This window comes from Onychostoma macrolepis, chromosome 21 (assembly GCF_012432095.1).
Source record: "Onychostoma macrolepis isolate SWU-2019 chromosome 21, ASM1243209v1, whole genome shotgun sequence".
In the NCBI taxonomy this organism is placed as follows: Eukaryota; Metazoa; Chordata; class Actinopteri; order Cypriniformes; family Cyprinidae; genus Onychostoma; species Onychostoma macrolepis.
The window spans coordinates 14,324,229-14,339,792 of NC_081175.1; the positions used below are offsets into that span (position 1 = coordinate 14,324,229).

Consider the following 15,564-nt stretch of genomic DNA (forward strand, 5'->3'; position numbering starts at 1 on the left):
GTCAGTGTTGGGGGTAAAGCATTACAAGTAACGCGAGCTACGTAATCAGATTACTTTTTTCAAGTAACTAGTAAAGTGACGCATTACTTTTTAATTTACAAGAAAATATCTGAGTTACTTTTTCCCATTTATTGACTGACAAGTCTCCTGTCCCCATATTGGGAGAAATCGGAAGTGCAGAGGCGTTGTGTGAACATGATGTTACTGTAGTTCTAGACTAAATGTGAATGTGCATTAATTCATCCCAAAAAAACTGATTTAGTATTCATCAAAATGAATTAAAACAGTGAAATGCAAACTCAGAATATGACACAAACCTGCAATAATTAAATATGTTGAATAACACAAATGTATCTAATCCCATTTTATTAACCAATGTCTTTGCTGCTGACCTTTGATGATCCAGTTCAACCATACTAATAAGAAAAAATAACTTCAGATAAACTAACAATTGTGCTTCATTGTTTTTTTTTTATTGCTGAAGAGTGTTGAACCTTCTTCTTCTGTGTTCTACTGTACAGATGTGAATTTACTTTTCCTTCAGCCTGAGGTTTATTCATTACACTTTTTGGTGTGAAAGGACTTTTACATTTGCTATAAATAGAACTTAATATATTAAAAACAATCAAGCCCTGCTCATATTTAAAAAGTAACGTGAAAGCAACGTAAAAGTAACGCAACACATTACTTTCCATAAAAAGTAACTAAGTAACGTAATTAGTTACTTTTTTTGGGAGTAACGCAATATTGTGAAAAAGTAAAAGTAAGTAAAGTAAAAGTAACTTTCCTCAACACTGCAGACGGTTGTTTAGACCGTTTTAAGTCTTAAAACACATTTCTGTACAAGTCACATTGTATAAATTCATATGTAGCACCACGTTATAAAATAGTTTTATCGTTGGAATGGGTGAATGTTTGTGGCTGTTTCTATGGTGTTTTAATAGAGATAAATTTGAAGGCACAGCATACAAAGGTTTTTAAACTGTCCAGTAACTGAAGTCCTGCCGTTGACAATCCATATATCAATGAAAAGCTTATTTATTAAGCTTTCAGATGATGTGTAAATCTCAATTTCAAAAAATTTACCCTTGTGACTGTTTTTTTCATCCAGGGTCACATATATAAACCTGGTGCAGTTGTCTTTGTTGTCTCCTGTGTTTCTTCTCCACTGTTGACAAAGCCACCATCCTGTCTGAAAAAGACCTCAGTGATTGTGGCCTTGCAGAGAACATTGTACGAACACTATATTAATTATATTTCCATCTCTTATATTCTCTAATTCCATCTCACAGAGCACTGTGCTAGAGGGCTGAAGGAAACAGCCAATTAAGTGATTTCCTCTCATTGCATTTTAAGTGTTAGGTCTTTAGCATTGTTGTTTTTAATGGGAGGGAAAAGCATCCATTTAGCATTTCTGCAAGCTGAGACATAGTCTAGAGTTCTCAATGCAGGTCAAATGCAGATGAAATTTGCTGAAGTAATTTGTAGTAATTTGCTTTGATTTGCTTCTTACTTTGCACTGCCATCCAAATTCTAATGCCTTGAAAACATGGTTTTAGGCATTACCGCATACAGTGTAGTCATTTTGAATTGGCTTATGTTAAACAGAAAAAAAAAAAAAACATATATTAGGGAATTATTAAGCGATATGTGCTGGTCTACCATGAAAAGTGCTGTGTCGTTCAGTCTGAAAAGTGCATGAGCCTAATGAAAGAAAATGGATTAAACCATTAGTCTAGATTAAGTACTCTGTATTTTTCTGATACTTTTGTGCCAGTTGGCCTGTGGTGCTAAAGTCGATTGTGTAAAACCATATCAAATGGAAAGGAAAATTATATGTATTAATGTGAAATCATTAATGTGTCCATCAAACTACTATATTGCCTTTTATTTTTCTAGGTCTCATATGTAAAGAACATTTTCTACAGACTGATAAGATCCCGAGTCCTGCCTCTTGTCAAACTATTCTGGACAGATTTGGCATAGAATGAAATAGAAAGAAAAGATTATTATGGGATTACAATGAAATGTAAAAGTTACTTTGTAGGTGTTAATCGCCACTTGGATTATCTGAAATGTTGAAATCTCATACAATATCTCAACTTTGTGACAGAGTTGTATCTCTAAAGTACTTTAAAACTGTAGCTTCCAGACCTATAAGATACTTATAATTTAACTTATCTACACGATCGGCAATTTTAAGTAAGTCGTTTTCTACACTACAAGCTGTTGCAACAGTAGCTAAGTATTTCGATGCAGTGTCCTTTTTAAAAGTACAAAACAATGAGGCTTTTTCAGAAATTTATGATATTAAACGATCAGGCGAATTGTAGTATGATGATTGTGTAGCACTTAGGACTGAAGTTACAGTAGACCTGTAGAAATAAGCCTGAAAACTTCAAGCCCGAACTAAGAAGAAAAGTTCATTTGGGGCTTATATTCTGGTTTAAGTCTAAAAACCCCAGCTGACCTATTAGGTTAATGTCATACGTGCAGGGGTAAAGCTCTAACTGTGGCTGGCATGCCATTACTGTCCTCTCAGTAGACCAAGAGTATGCTGATCCACCCTTAGCCATCTGCCCCTAATACTAGCATTCAGCAGGGGGTAAGAAGCTTGGTTTGGGACCCACATCTGCAATGCCCTTTTAAACCTGGAGGCCAGATTGGTCTAACATTTGCATAAAAACACAACTGCCATTTCTCACTTTAGAAAGATATTTGAAGTTATATGTTCTTAATAAGTAACTAAACCAGGGATGTGTCTCCTGGCAGCCTTTAACTCAAAATGACCCCAATTTGCCTTTGTAAACTTTGACACAGAGCAACTTTTGCATGCATAAACATTGCATTTCTTTCTAGTTGTCAACTCGTAAGCATACTTCATAAACCAGACAGCCACGAACAAACATGAAAAACATTTTAAGTTTTCATGTCTGCACAAATTCCATCTCACACTTTAAAAAAAAAAAATCAAGTTGAGGTAACCAAGGGCATTAAAATAATCTGATAAGTGGGAGGGACACATTTTAAAAACCTTATCAGTCTGACTCATGAATATTAATTAGGTAATGTAATATTCATCCATTAGTTATAAAATATGACTGAATATATATGAAATCCATAAATATAAAATGAGTTTCTGCTGAATCTATATTTCCTGAATCCGAATATTCAAATGCTTGATTTAATATATTTGTAAGAGTATTTATATATTATAATTTATAATGATATTAATATTATACTAATTTTATGGTAACAATTTAGTATGGGGACCAATTCTCACTATTACAACTAGTTGCTTATTAGCATGCCTATTATTTATCAACATATTGGCCGTTTATCTATTCTACATCCCTACCCAGTACCCAAACTTAACAACTACCGCACTGACTATTAATAAGCAGCAAATTAGTTTATTGAGGCAAAAGTCGCAGTTAATGGTTTGTTAATAGTGAGAATTGGACCTTAAAATAAAGTGTGACCAATATTATTATTAAAAAAATGCTATGCCATAATATGCCTCAAAAGTTTATGTGATATAAATCAGTGACATAGTAAATGGTCACATTAAGAATCAATCAATCATGTCAAATCATTTAGGGAGCTGTCAGATGTGATATTCACCTTGAAATATGGGAGTAGTTGTGGCAGGTTACTGTGCAGCAATCAGTGCGTTCATTAAAGATTCTGCTCACGTGAGACAGCCGGTTGAAACCTCAAAGTTATGCACTGCCCCCAGTTCCTCCTTTGCAATTAGAGGTCCATCAACTCTAACATCTTACTCTGTGGTCATTACTTAGGAGTAATTTATAGTTATTTATAGAAGCAGGCATAAGTAGGTTCATCCTTCGCAAAACTAACCGCTCCGAGGTGTTTTTTACGAGGCTGGTCATTACAGCTCAGTACCTGTTCATAGGAACAATGATAAAGTGATTCAGGGTGAACTGGAATGGAAATTGTGGTGGAGTGGTCATCTTTTATGGAGGTAGTTACTTGGCTGTGATTTTCTGAGATATACTGTCTTCACTCCCCATAGATAGTTGTATATATTGGTCCTTTTTGGGGTCCTTAAAATGTTTTCCATGTTTTTGAAAGAAATCACTTATGCACACCAAGGCTGCATTTATTTGATGATAAAACAATACAGTCAAAACTGTAATATTATGAAATATTACAGTTTAAAATATTTTCTTGTATTCTAATATATCATAAAATTCATTCTTGTGAAGCTGAATTTTCAGCATTCATTGCTATTAGTCTTCAGTGTCACATGATCCTTCAGAAATCATTATGATTGCTGATTTGGCACTCAAGAAACATTTCTTATTACTTTCAATGTTTTTACAACTTAATATTTTTGTGGAAACTGTCACTTTTTCAGGATGTGTTGATGAATAGACAGTTTAAAATTAACAGAATTTCTTTGAAATAGAAATCTTTTGTAACATTTAAAAAATAAAATAAAATTTATGCCTCCCTGCTGAATTAAAGTATTAATTTATTTCAAAATATTTTTGCTGACCCCAGTCTTTTGAACGGTGATATAAGTAGTTAATTTGATAGCTTTTTGTTAGAAACAGACCAAAATTGAAGTCAATTTGAATAATAATTTAGACTTGAATCAGTGATTTGAACTGATTACTGATTGAGTACTTTAAAAGCACTCACAACGATTCACATAATGACTCAAAATGATCATATTTGGGTAAACTATTCATTTAACTCTGTCCAAAAATTTCCCTCATGATAAGCATAAAATACATGACAGAATAAGTGCAGATTCTGTGTGGGTTGTCTCATAGCATCCATTGTATGTGTACTTAGTCTTATCAATAAATATAGTTACAGTAAATGGTCATAAAGGAGACGGAATTTCAGTTATCTCTTTCCTGCATACAGAGTAGCATTAATTAATCTAATTATCCACATTTGAATGAATCTGTATCATGAGGTAAAGAATCATTAGCTATTTAGCTCAAGTGTCTCTTTATTCTGCTCAAGCTGTAATCATATGATTAAGTCACCTGAAATCAGAGAGCAGCTCTGCTGGAGGAGACAAGGGCTAGTAGGGACTCTAAAACAGAGAGCCTGAACCTCTGAGGGCTTTGTGTGAACTCTGTGAGTGATCCATGGCAGGGGTGGTGTGATCCCGCCGATCTAGGTCAAGTCCTTCCCTTCCATTAGAGCGTCATTAGTTTTCAAAGCCACCATGGTATTTTGGTTTTTATCAGCCTTGTCAAAATCGTCTGATGCAGATGAATGGGGAAGCTAAAGTCTATTGTTCACCAAGGGGAGGTAATGTCATTTAATTTGCACTGTACCGCTGAGCTTTTTATTCTTTTTCTTTGTGTTTGCCCATTTGCAGTCTTGACACCTTTTCTTCCCAAGTCATACACAAACAATTTTAACTTGTCGTCTGGTTGTTCTGTCAGGTGAAAAACTCTTCCAGCTGTGATTGCACAGTCAGGATCCATCCTGTTTATTTTCTGTGTGTATTTTTTACACCGCAGATTAGAAATTCTCATCAGCGCTCATTAAAGTTATGCAACAGTCTGTCAAGATTCCCTCTGAAATAGTCAGATGCTTAATTCATTTTCTCGAACATAACAAACTTTTAAAACAATCATGTTTTAAAACAGATTATGTTAATTGAGCAGGTGTGATTGTGTTTTACTGTCCCAGTTTCTGCCTATTGAAACAGAAAGTTAAAGGCTTGTCTTTTTTTTGAATAGCCAATAGCCTTTAATTTGTGTATTTATAGGCCTGGCACAATGATGAAAAAGACACTTACTGGAGCATTTCCTGTATATAGATTTTTTCTTTAATTAAGATTTCTCATTTGTCTTGCCATATTGATTTTTGTTACTGGCGGAAATAGATGGCAATATTCTGACTCTTGGGTGTTGATTCAGTGTTTTCAGAAGAAGCACACTGTCCTGAATCAAATCCTTCACAATCTCGGAGCACTTACGGGTTACTTTGACCTACTTTCCTAAGTGGGATTTTCAAAGGAAGTACAGTGCCTCCAGCCTTCCGCTACATTTATAATGTTGAGCAAGATCTTTGAAGATGATGATATGCTGCTAGATTGTTAATGTATGCCTAATATATTGATGCTTTCCATCAGTATATTCGTGCAAATTTGATGATAAGATTGTTGTAACTTGAAAAAAGTCTGAAAACCAGTTTGCCATCTTCTACTAAGGGTATATTATGTTATATTATGTTATATTATATCATATTTTATTATATTTGGTTGCATGCAATGATTTCCTAATTTGAAATATGATCAAGATTGCATAGGTAGATGTTTTAAGGGAGTTTGGCTGTTGGAAATATAACAAAAATATAACAACCACTCTATTAATGAAATGACTTTTGAAGATTAGTTCAAGATTCCCATCACTATTTCTACTACTACTGCTATTAGTAATTATAATAATAACCACACACTGATATGTAAATGCAAATGTAAATAATTGGGCAACTTCAATTCCATTTATGTGTTTATTTAAGTATTATAGGGGCACATGCTTCTGTCTTCTACCAATTTAAATACTTTTAAAAACAAAACAAAATCAAACAAATGATCTTTGGCTTTTTAGTGCACACAATGTTGAGTCCTCTCTGTTGTAAATGCACATCCTTTTCTCTCAGGGCTCAAGTGGTTTGACTGGCTTGATCCCTTGTGTCTTTCATTGTAAACGGGAGTAAATCTAGAGGGGAGAGGAGAGAGAGCTGCTTGTTAACCGCTTGTTGCTCTCAGCCGTGCAAACAGTGAAGTCATACCTTCCTAGGCTTGTTTTGCTCACCGGTGATGTCACCAGCAGCCAATCCGCAGGCGCTGCTGCAGTAGGTAGTGGGTGCAGCGGGAGTCTTGGGTATATGCACGGGGACGCGCCGACGGCTCTCCGGCTCTCATCATCACATCATTACAGGGATGGAGAGAGAGAGAGAGAGAGAGAGAGAGAGGAAAAGCAGTAGCTGAGAATATCTAATCACAGTCGTGAGTCAGTCATTTGATTCCCCAGCTTTTTGTATGTGATGTGCCTCACAAAGGTAATTACATACTGAATAAATCAATTTTAGTCCACCTAGGCTTGGATTAAGCCAGACTGTTTTATCTGTCATGTTAGGCACCTCTTAAGGAAGCTATCATACACTGATTATGCCAGTTTTTCATTGGCCAGTGACCTTAAGCCAAGGTCAGTTTTGCTCGTGAGGAAAGCAAGACTTGGATTTGTATCCCATCTAATGCAAATATTATATTTGATGAATCATTTTTGATTACCTGTTTATTTGCTGCTTGCGAGATAAGCTCGGATGTCATGGTTACTGTAGCAAAGGTTGATAGCAGTTTCTGATAGCAGTTGATACTCTGTCGTTCATGGCTTATATAGCTTTCTAGGAAATTGTGATTTGATAAAACTCACTCATTTAGATCAGTCTCGGTGTGGTTGTTGTAAACAAAATATTCAGCTTTTCAGGTGTGTGGGACACACAGTGGGGTCCAAACATTTGAGACCATTGGTGAAATTGCTTCTGTTTGCTTGTATTTGATAAAGGAAAATTACAAATTTAAGAGCTTAATTTATAATTTATTTATTTTTTAATTACACATTTTCTCTATAGAGATGATTGTTTAGAATCATTAAAAAAAATACTTTATTTTTTATTTTTTGGGGGAATATTTTTCATTGTAAACAAACTGTGTTTGTGAATATTTATCTTTAATCAAAAAGATTTGATCAATAATTTTAATCTTTTATCAAAAAGATTCCTATAACAGTCTCAAAACTCGCTTAGTGAAACTGATTCAGACTGCTAAGTTTTGAGACTGTTTTGGGAATCTTTTTGACTGGCTCATTAAAAAGAACCTGTTCATAAGAGTCATTTGAATCAGACATGAAATCACGTTAAAACAAAAATTGACTGCACTCCAGCGAGATGACAAACCCACAAAACAAACCTTTCACGACCTGTTGAGTACATTTTAATTAATTTTACATTTTTATTTTTATTTTAAGCCTAATTATTATGCTATCCAGCATGATCCAAAGAGCATTTTATACTTCAATGAAAGCAACAACTGACCATCTGTAAGAAATATATGATCAATGTTATAAATATGATAGGAAAATGACCTAATGCAGAATCTTAAATATTTTTTATTTTATGTTTTACATTATTCAAAATCCTATAAAAACTTTGTTTCCTTCCAGCTATAATAAATAGGGGACAAAAAAATAAATAAAAATCTATATTTTCTTTTCGAGTCGATTGACATTGGTATTAGTTAATAGAAAATGAATGAGTGTGTGTATATTGATTAGTAAAATAGTTTCAGAATATCCGGGTATAGTTAATTTGTGCAGAACTGAACTTCAATCAATGCTTTAGTGGAGCACATAGTCTGCAGACTTACTTGATCTACTAACCAAAATCTATTTTCAGCTGTTCGATGAATCATTGCTCCCCAGAGCTGTTCCAGTGTGTGGTTGGTACAATCCTAAATGCGTGTGATTGCTCATCAAAGTCCATATGTTCTTACAGGTGCCCACGGAGTCAGAGAGGAGCCCCAGTTTGTGACGGCCCGCGCAGGGGAGACCGTGATTCTGGGATGTGACGTGACCCACCCACTCAACGGCCAGCCCTACGTGGTGGAGTGGTTCAAGTTTGGAGTGCCCATCCCCTTCTTCATCAACTTCCGCTTCTACCCTCCTCATGTGGACACGGAGTACGCCGGTGAGCTTGGATTTCCACCTCATTGTATTACATTTTCCACAGAAATATAGCCACTTTTTATCATTTGGACATAACTATAAAGATTTTTATTAATTAAATGATTAATTATTACATTTAATACAGGAAACTCACATTTTACATCAGTTTTAGACATTATTTCTTTCAGTCAGTGTTTTGCATTGGAAGTGACATTTTTCTTTTTTTTTTCCATTTCACATGAATTAAGCTTTTCATGCACATTAAATTGCACTGAAATATTACATGAAATTAGTGAACAGTAAATGCCTGTTTGGTCCAAGGTCATTATTTGCAGTCTTCGTCAGATAAATCATTTCATATATATATATACAGCACTAGGATTGTTTCATCTCAATTCTCCTAAAATTACCCTTATGTGAAGTTGCCTTTCTGCATCTCGTCCTGTTTACCACAGTTTTGTTTCTGAATTATACTAAATGAACACAATGAAATTACACACCTACAAAGAAATACAAGAGCTATTTATATTGCAGGAACATTTAGTCAATTGCACTTTATTGGGTGGATATATACAGTGAGGAAAATAAGTATTTGAACACCCTGCTATTTTGCAAGTTCTCCCACTTAGAAATCATGGAGGGGTCTGAAATTGTCATCGTAGGTGCATGTCCACTGTGAGAGACATAATCTAAAAAAAAAAATCCAGAAATCACAATGTATGATTTTTTTAACTATTTATTTGTATGATACAGCTGCAAATAAGTATTTGAACACCTGAGAAAATCAATGTTAATATTTGGTACAGTAGCCTTTGTTTGCAACGTTTCCTGTAGTTTTTCACCAGGTTTGCACACACTGCAGGAGGGATTTTGGCCCACTCCTCCACACAGATCTTCTCTAGATCAGTCAGGTTTCTGGCCTGTCGCTGAGAAACACGGAGTTTGAGCTCCCTCCAAAGATTCTCTATTGGGTTTAGGTCCGGAGACTGGCTAGGCCACGCCAGAACCATGATATGCTTCTTACAGAGCCACTCCTTGGTTATCCTGGCTGTGTGCTTCGGGTCATTGTCATGTTGGAAGACCCAGCCTCGACCCATCTTCAATGCTCTAACTGAGGGAAGGAGGTTGTTCCCCAAAATCTCGCAATACATGGCCCCGGTCATCCTCTCCTTAATACAGTGCAGTCGCCTGTCCCATGTGCAGAAAAACACCCCAAAGATGATGCTACCACCCCATGCTTCACAGTAGGGATGGTGTTCTTGGATGGTACTCATCATTCTTCTTCCTCCAAACACGTTTAGTGGAATTATGACCAAAAGTTCTATTTTGGTCTCATCTGACCACATGACTTTCTCCCATGACTCCTCTGGATCATCCAAATGGTCATTGGCAAACTTAAGTCGGGACTGGACATGTGCTGGTTTAAGCAGGGGAACCTTCCGTGCCATGCATGATTTCAAACCATGACGCCTTAGTGTATTACCAACAGTAACCTTGGAAACGGTGGTCCCAGCTCTTTTCAGGTCATTGACCAGCTCCTCCGTAGTTCTGGGCTGATTTCTCACCTTTCTTAGGATCATTGAGACCCCACGAGGTGAGATCTTGCATGGAGCCCCAGTCCGAGGGAGATTGACAGTCATGTTTAGCTTCTTCCATTTTCTAATGATTGCTCCAACAGTGGACCTTTTTCACCAAGCTGCTTGGCAATTTCCCGTAGCCCTTTCCAGCCTTGTGGAGGTATACAATTTTGTCTCTAGTGTCTTTGGACAGCTCTTTGGTCTTGGCCATGTTAGTAATTGGATTCTTACTGATCGTATGGGGTGGACAGGTGTCTTCATGCAGCTAACGACCTCAAACAGGTGCATCTAATTTAGGATAATAAATGGAGTGGAGGTGGACATTTTAAAGGCAGACTAACAGGTCTTTGAGGGTCAGAATTCTAGCTGATAGACAGGTGTTCAAATACTTATTTGCAGCTGTATCATACAAATAAATAGTTAAAAAATCATACATTGTGATTTCTGGATTTTTTTTTTTAGATTATGTCTCTCACAGTGGACATGCACCAACGATGACAATTTCAGACCCCTCCATGATTTCTAAGTGGGAGAACTTGCAAAATAGCAGGGTGTTCAAATACTTATTTTCCTTACTGTATATATATATATATATATATATATATATTAGATGTTTAAAAGCTATTTCAACACTACTAATTCAGATGTGTAAAATAACTTTTTTTTTATTAGTTTTAATTTTTATTTTTTTATTTAATTTTGTTTATTTTAATTTAATTAATTTTTTTCCAGGCACTGTCCAAGAAGTACTAGCATTTATTAAAAAATTAGTAGCTTACAAATAGCTTACAACCATGTCTTATCTTATTTATAAACCCATCAGTATCTGCCTTTTTTGCTTTTGGCCTTTAAAATGACAAGTTTTAATTTGGTCAATAATCTGCCTATAAGTATAGGTGGCTGGTCTGTATCTCAAAGTGACGGATAGCTCACCTGTTTCGTTTAGTTTTTTTTCATATGCGTGGAATCACAGCAGGTCGCTTAGTCATATGTTTGACCCAGTGAAATGGAGATATCTTACTGTTGTCTCTGAAATCAGCCCAGTCCAGATCTAAGTACATTATTTAATCTCGCTCATAGAGGCTGAAAGCTTTATCACAGGGCAAGAGCCGGCCGTGTCAACAGATTATGAACCGAAACGTGAGGGCTGGTTTGAAGAAAGCTCTTATCTTTTGCTCCAGTGTATCTAGCGGTCCAGATCTGTGGACAGGTGGAAGAGGCGCTGATCTCAAGAGCAAAGCATCAGCCGAGCAGATGAGAGAGGTTTTGGAATGGGATGGAGGGGAGCGCGGGAGATCAAATATGATCCTTTTCTTCCTAATTGAGATTGGAAATTACATCATTGATAAGGAGTGGAAACAGAAAGGGCATAATTTAAGAGCATGTCAGATTTATAAAAGCAAAGAAACTGTGATAGTTTATCAGACGTGGCTCAGGGCAAGATATGCAATTTTAATGGCTCTCACTCAGAGTGAATGATAATGAGATTGGAAAGTTTTTTTTACTTTCTCTCATCCTGAATCCTCAGCTGAATTTCCAGCAGTGATTTTAACACATTGTGCAGAGCTGAGCTGTATTTTTTAAACAGATTAAGATATTAAAAAATCTTGACGGCAGTTGCTCTGCTGGTGTTGAAACCTGGGATGTGCGTGATTCGAAATTTTATTTGAAAAAAAACCCCATAATAATAATAAGACACTAAAAAAAATTTCTCAATTATAATTGGTAGTATATATAATTTGCATAAATTGCAATTTCAGTCATTTTCAATTATTGCTTTTTTGATATGTATAAAAATACATAACTATTTAAAATTAAAATTAAAATAATTATTTGTTTATCAGTACCGGGAAATTTATATATCTGTGTAGTACACATACTAGATACATATGTGACCCTGGGCCACAAAACCAGTCATAAGTGTCAATTTTTCAAAACTGAGATTTATACATCATCTGAAAGCTGAACAAATAAGCATTCCATTGATGTATGGTTTGTTAGGATCTATTTGGCCGAGATACAACTATTTGAAATTCTGGAATGTGAGGGTGCAAAAAAATCTAAATACTGAGAAAATCATCTTTAAAGTTGTCTAAATGAAATATGTATTGTACATACTGTTCTGTTTGTGTCATTCCACACAGGATGCACAAGTTCCACATGTCTTTTATCTGTTCCACTGAGCAGGATCCATAATTGCCATAGATGGCCTTGTGACCTGTATTTACATGAGTTCTTGCATGAGGTCACATTCAGCAGTGTATTTCCTCTGACCTCTGGCCTTATATTGGGCACCGCCTCCTCCAGATTAATGGCTCTACTAAGCACATCTACAGTAGCTCTGTGTCTTAGAGTGTGAGACCCCTGTTGTAATGGTAACTTGCACACATCCAGCATATCTCAGGCATAGATATCCGATGTCCACCACAAAAAGCCTGCTTGTCACCAAATGACTCTATATGAATCCCATGTATTGGGTCTTTGTGTAAGCATGAGATTGAGAGAAGATAAAGTGGCCACATATGTGAGAGTCAATGTATTATTCATTAATGCTAGACGGAGTTGAAATAGCGATGCTTTAAAAGATTTAGTCTTTTTTTACGCAGGAACTGCACAAAAAAAGCCTGCAATACTGGAGGCAGGAGGCATGTCTGAATCACGTTAATTACAGCTTTACCGCAAAACCATGACTATTTAATTCAAATGTATGAAATATTTGATTTGATTTATATATATATATATATTTATTTGTATTATCTTATTATTATTTTATTTGTTATTTATATATTATTATATAATTTTCTTTTTAATTTCAGTTGAATTCCTAGTAATTTTTTGCTTTTGTCATTTAAAAAAAAAAATTTATATATATTTCTATTTAGCTATTTTTATTTCAGTTTTAGTTTTAGTACTGTAAGTTCTTTCAACTTATTTATTTATTATGTTTTTAAGTCTTTCCGTATTTTTATTTTAATTCAACTGTATTTCAGTGAATGAAAATGATTTTTAATTGTGTTAGTTTAGTTAACTGTAATAACACTGCATCATTTACTCACCCTCATGTCGTTCCAAACCTGCATGACTTTTTTGACCATATGAAGGTCAGTGGGGTCAAAATTTTCAAAATTCTTTAAAAAAGTCTGCTTTTGTCTTCCGCATTCAAGTTTGAACTGTGCCTTTAACTTAATGAGACAGAGAGAGAGAGAGAGAGAGAGAGAAAGAAAAAGAGGAAAAGTGAAAAGAATATGAAAGTAGGAGAGGCAGTTTCATGCTTCCATACTGTATTGACCTCCAGCGTGTCACTTCCTGAGGACTATCTTTACCCTACATCGCATGTCAGCGTTGTTTCTCTTGCTCCCATCAACACTCTCTCACAGCTGTAAAAATAGGCCAGGCGTTTGACCGCTCTCGTTTCGCTTCTGGTTCTCCTTCAGTGTTATTGATCTGCAGGGCCTCACAGAAGCTGCTGTATGTAAGGAATAGTTCTGAAGTTTTTTGATTGTGCGACCTTGGTGTTCAGTGGGCACAATTATGTACTATTTCCAAAAGTGCTGTTTTCTTCTTGAATGAAGAAAGACACAAACGTGTGAAACTGTTTGTCAATGTAACATTATTTCAAACAAATAACTGTTCTTCAGCTCAAATTCTACACAAAAACTTTATTTTTCCCCTGACCTTCTAACTAATGCACAAGATTTTATTTTTCTGACTATATTATTGAGTACATTTGCATAATATTTTTTATTTTTTACTCTGTGGGACTATAAAACATTCCTTTCAGACTGTGTATTGGCCTTGGCAATGCCATTTGTATTGAAAAAAAGGATTTTGAAGAAAAAAAACGGGCCCTTAATAGCCTTTAATGCTGCTGTCTTGCAATCCCTCTGCCTGTGCTGATATTGTTTCCTGCCATCTGTCCAGCACCGTTGCCAGAATATAGAGGAAAAGGCATAAATCCCCCTCTCTGCTTGACCCTCGAAGACAGCCAGCTAGCTATATCTTAGTGTCATGATGGATTTGCCCACGTTTGGCACGTTTAGAGATGTGTGTTTCTCCATGTGCTCACGGGAGTGTCTGGAATTACTGTGGGCCACTTCGGCTCTCACTTCAGCCGTCACGGCCTCTGGACCTGACACTGCTGTCGCCAAACAACATTCATGAGTGATGCGGCTGTGGACCTGGGCTGTGTACATTATTGTAAGAGCGAAGATAAACAATTAGATTTAATTAACTTGAAATAAATGTGTAAATGACCTACGGCTTTTTTGTTTTACATACCAAACCAGAAAGTTTTAGCATTTACTAAAATAGTTCACCCAAAAATGAAAATTCTGTCATTTAATTACTCACCCTCACGCCGTTCCAAACCTGTAAGACCTTCGTTCATCTTAGGACCAGAAATTAAGATATTTTTGAGCTTTCTGACCCTGCGTAGACAAGCAATGTAACTGAAATGTTCCCAGGCCCATAAATGTAGTCAGGACATCACTAAAATAGCCCATGTGACATCAGTGGTTCAACCGTAAATTCATGAAGCTACGAGATGCGTCGTGGTATTCTTGTAGTTTCGTAACATTATGGTTTAACCACTGATGTCCCATGTACTATTTTAACGATGTCCTTACTACCTTTATGGGTCTTGAACTTGTATTACGCCCCGAGTCTAGGGAACAATAAGGGTATAATAGAAATAGGTTGGTAGTGATGGATTGGTGTCTGTATTCAGAAAGGCACGGAAAGCAAATAACGCGTTCTAAAAAAATAACGCGAGCCACAAATCCTTGCTAGCGGTAGCCTGTTACATTACAGTACATAAGATTTCACTTATCATATAAACAGAGTAAGGAGAGATGACTGAGGATGATGGCAAATGATTTACAGATCCTGAGCACCACTGACAAGCATATGATCTTGTAAAATGTGTGGTAAGTGCTGCTGCTCCATAGTATAAATAGAGTATGTGCGATCGCGAATCTCGAACGCAAAAGTAAAAAGCGATCGTGCATTTGAAAGCAGTTTCAGTGCCCCGCATATTAATAGCAGCTCCTTGACACTCGCATTTTATATACAGTATAATTACCCGACGATATAACTGCAAGAGAAAGTATTTAAATATATATTTTCCCTGTGTTTCCTTCCTACTGTGAGCTACTGAAATGAGCCGCACTGTGAAACAGCCAATCAGAGCAGAGCTCAACATTATTATTCATGACCCTTCCAAATAAGCCAATAACAGACCATTTCATTCTAGGGAGAAATCCTAG

The 15,564-nt window shown here is 36.0% G+C and overlaps 1 protein-coding gene across 7 annotated transcripts in view; it reads left to right on the top strand.

Moving 5' to 3' along the window:
* igsf9bb (immunoglobulin superfamily, member 9Bb) overlaps positions 1 to 15,564 on the top strand; it is a 154,150-nt gene that overhangs the window by 57,615 nt on the left and 80,971 nt on the right. For all 7 annotated transcript variants that reach the window (XM_058758146.1, XM_058758144.1, XM_058758147.1 and 4 more), the window contains exon 2: positions 8,554 to 8,745. In XM_058758146.1, the coding sequence (XP_058614129.1) occupies positions 8,554 to 8,745 (192 nt within the window). The remainder of the gene's footprint in view (positions 1 to 8,553; positions 8,746 to 15,564) is intronic.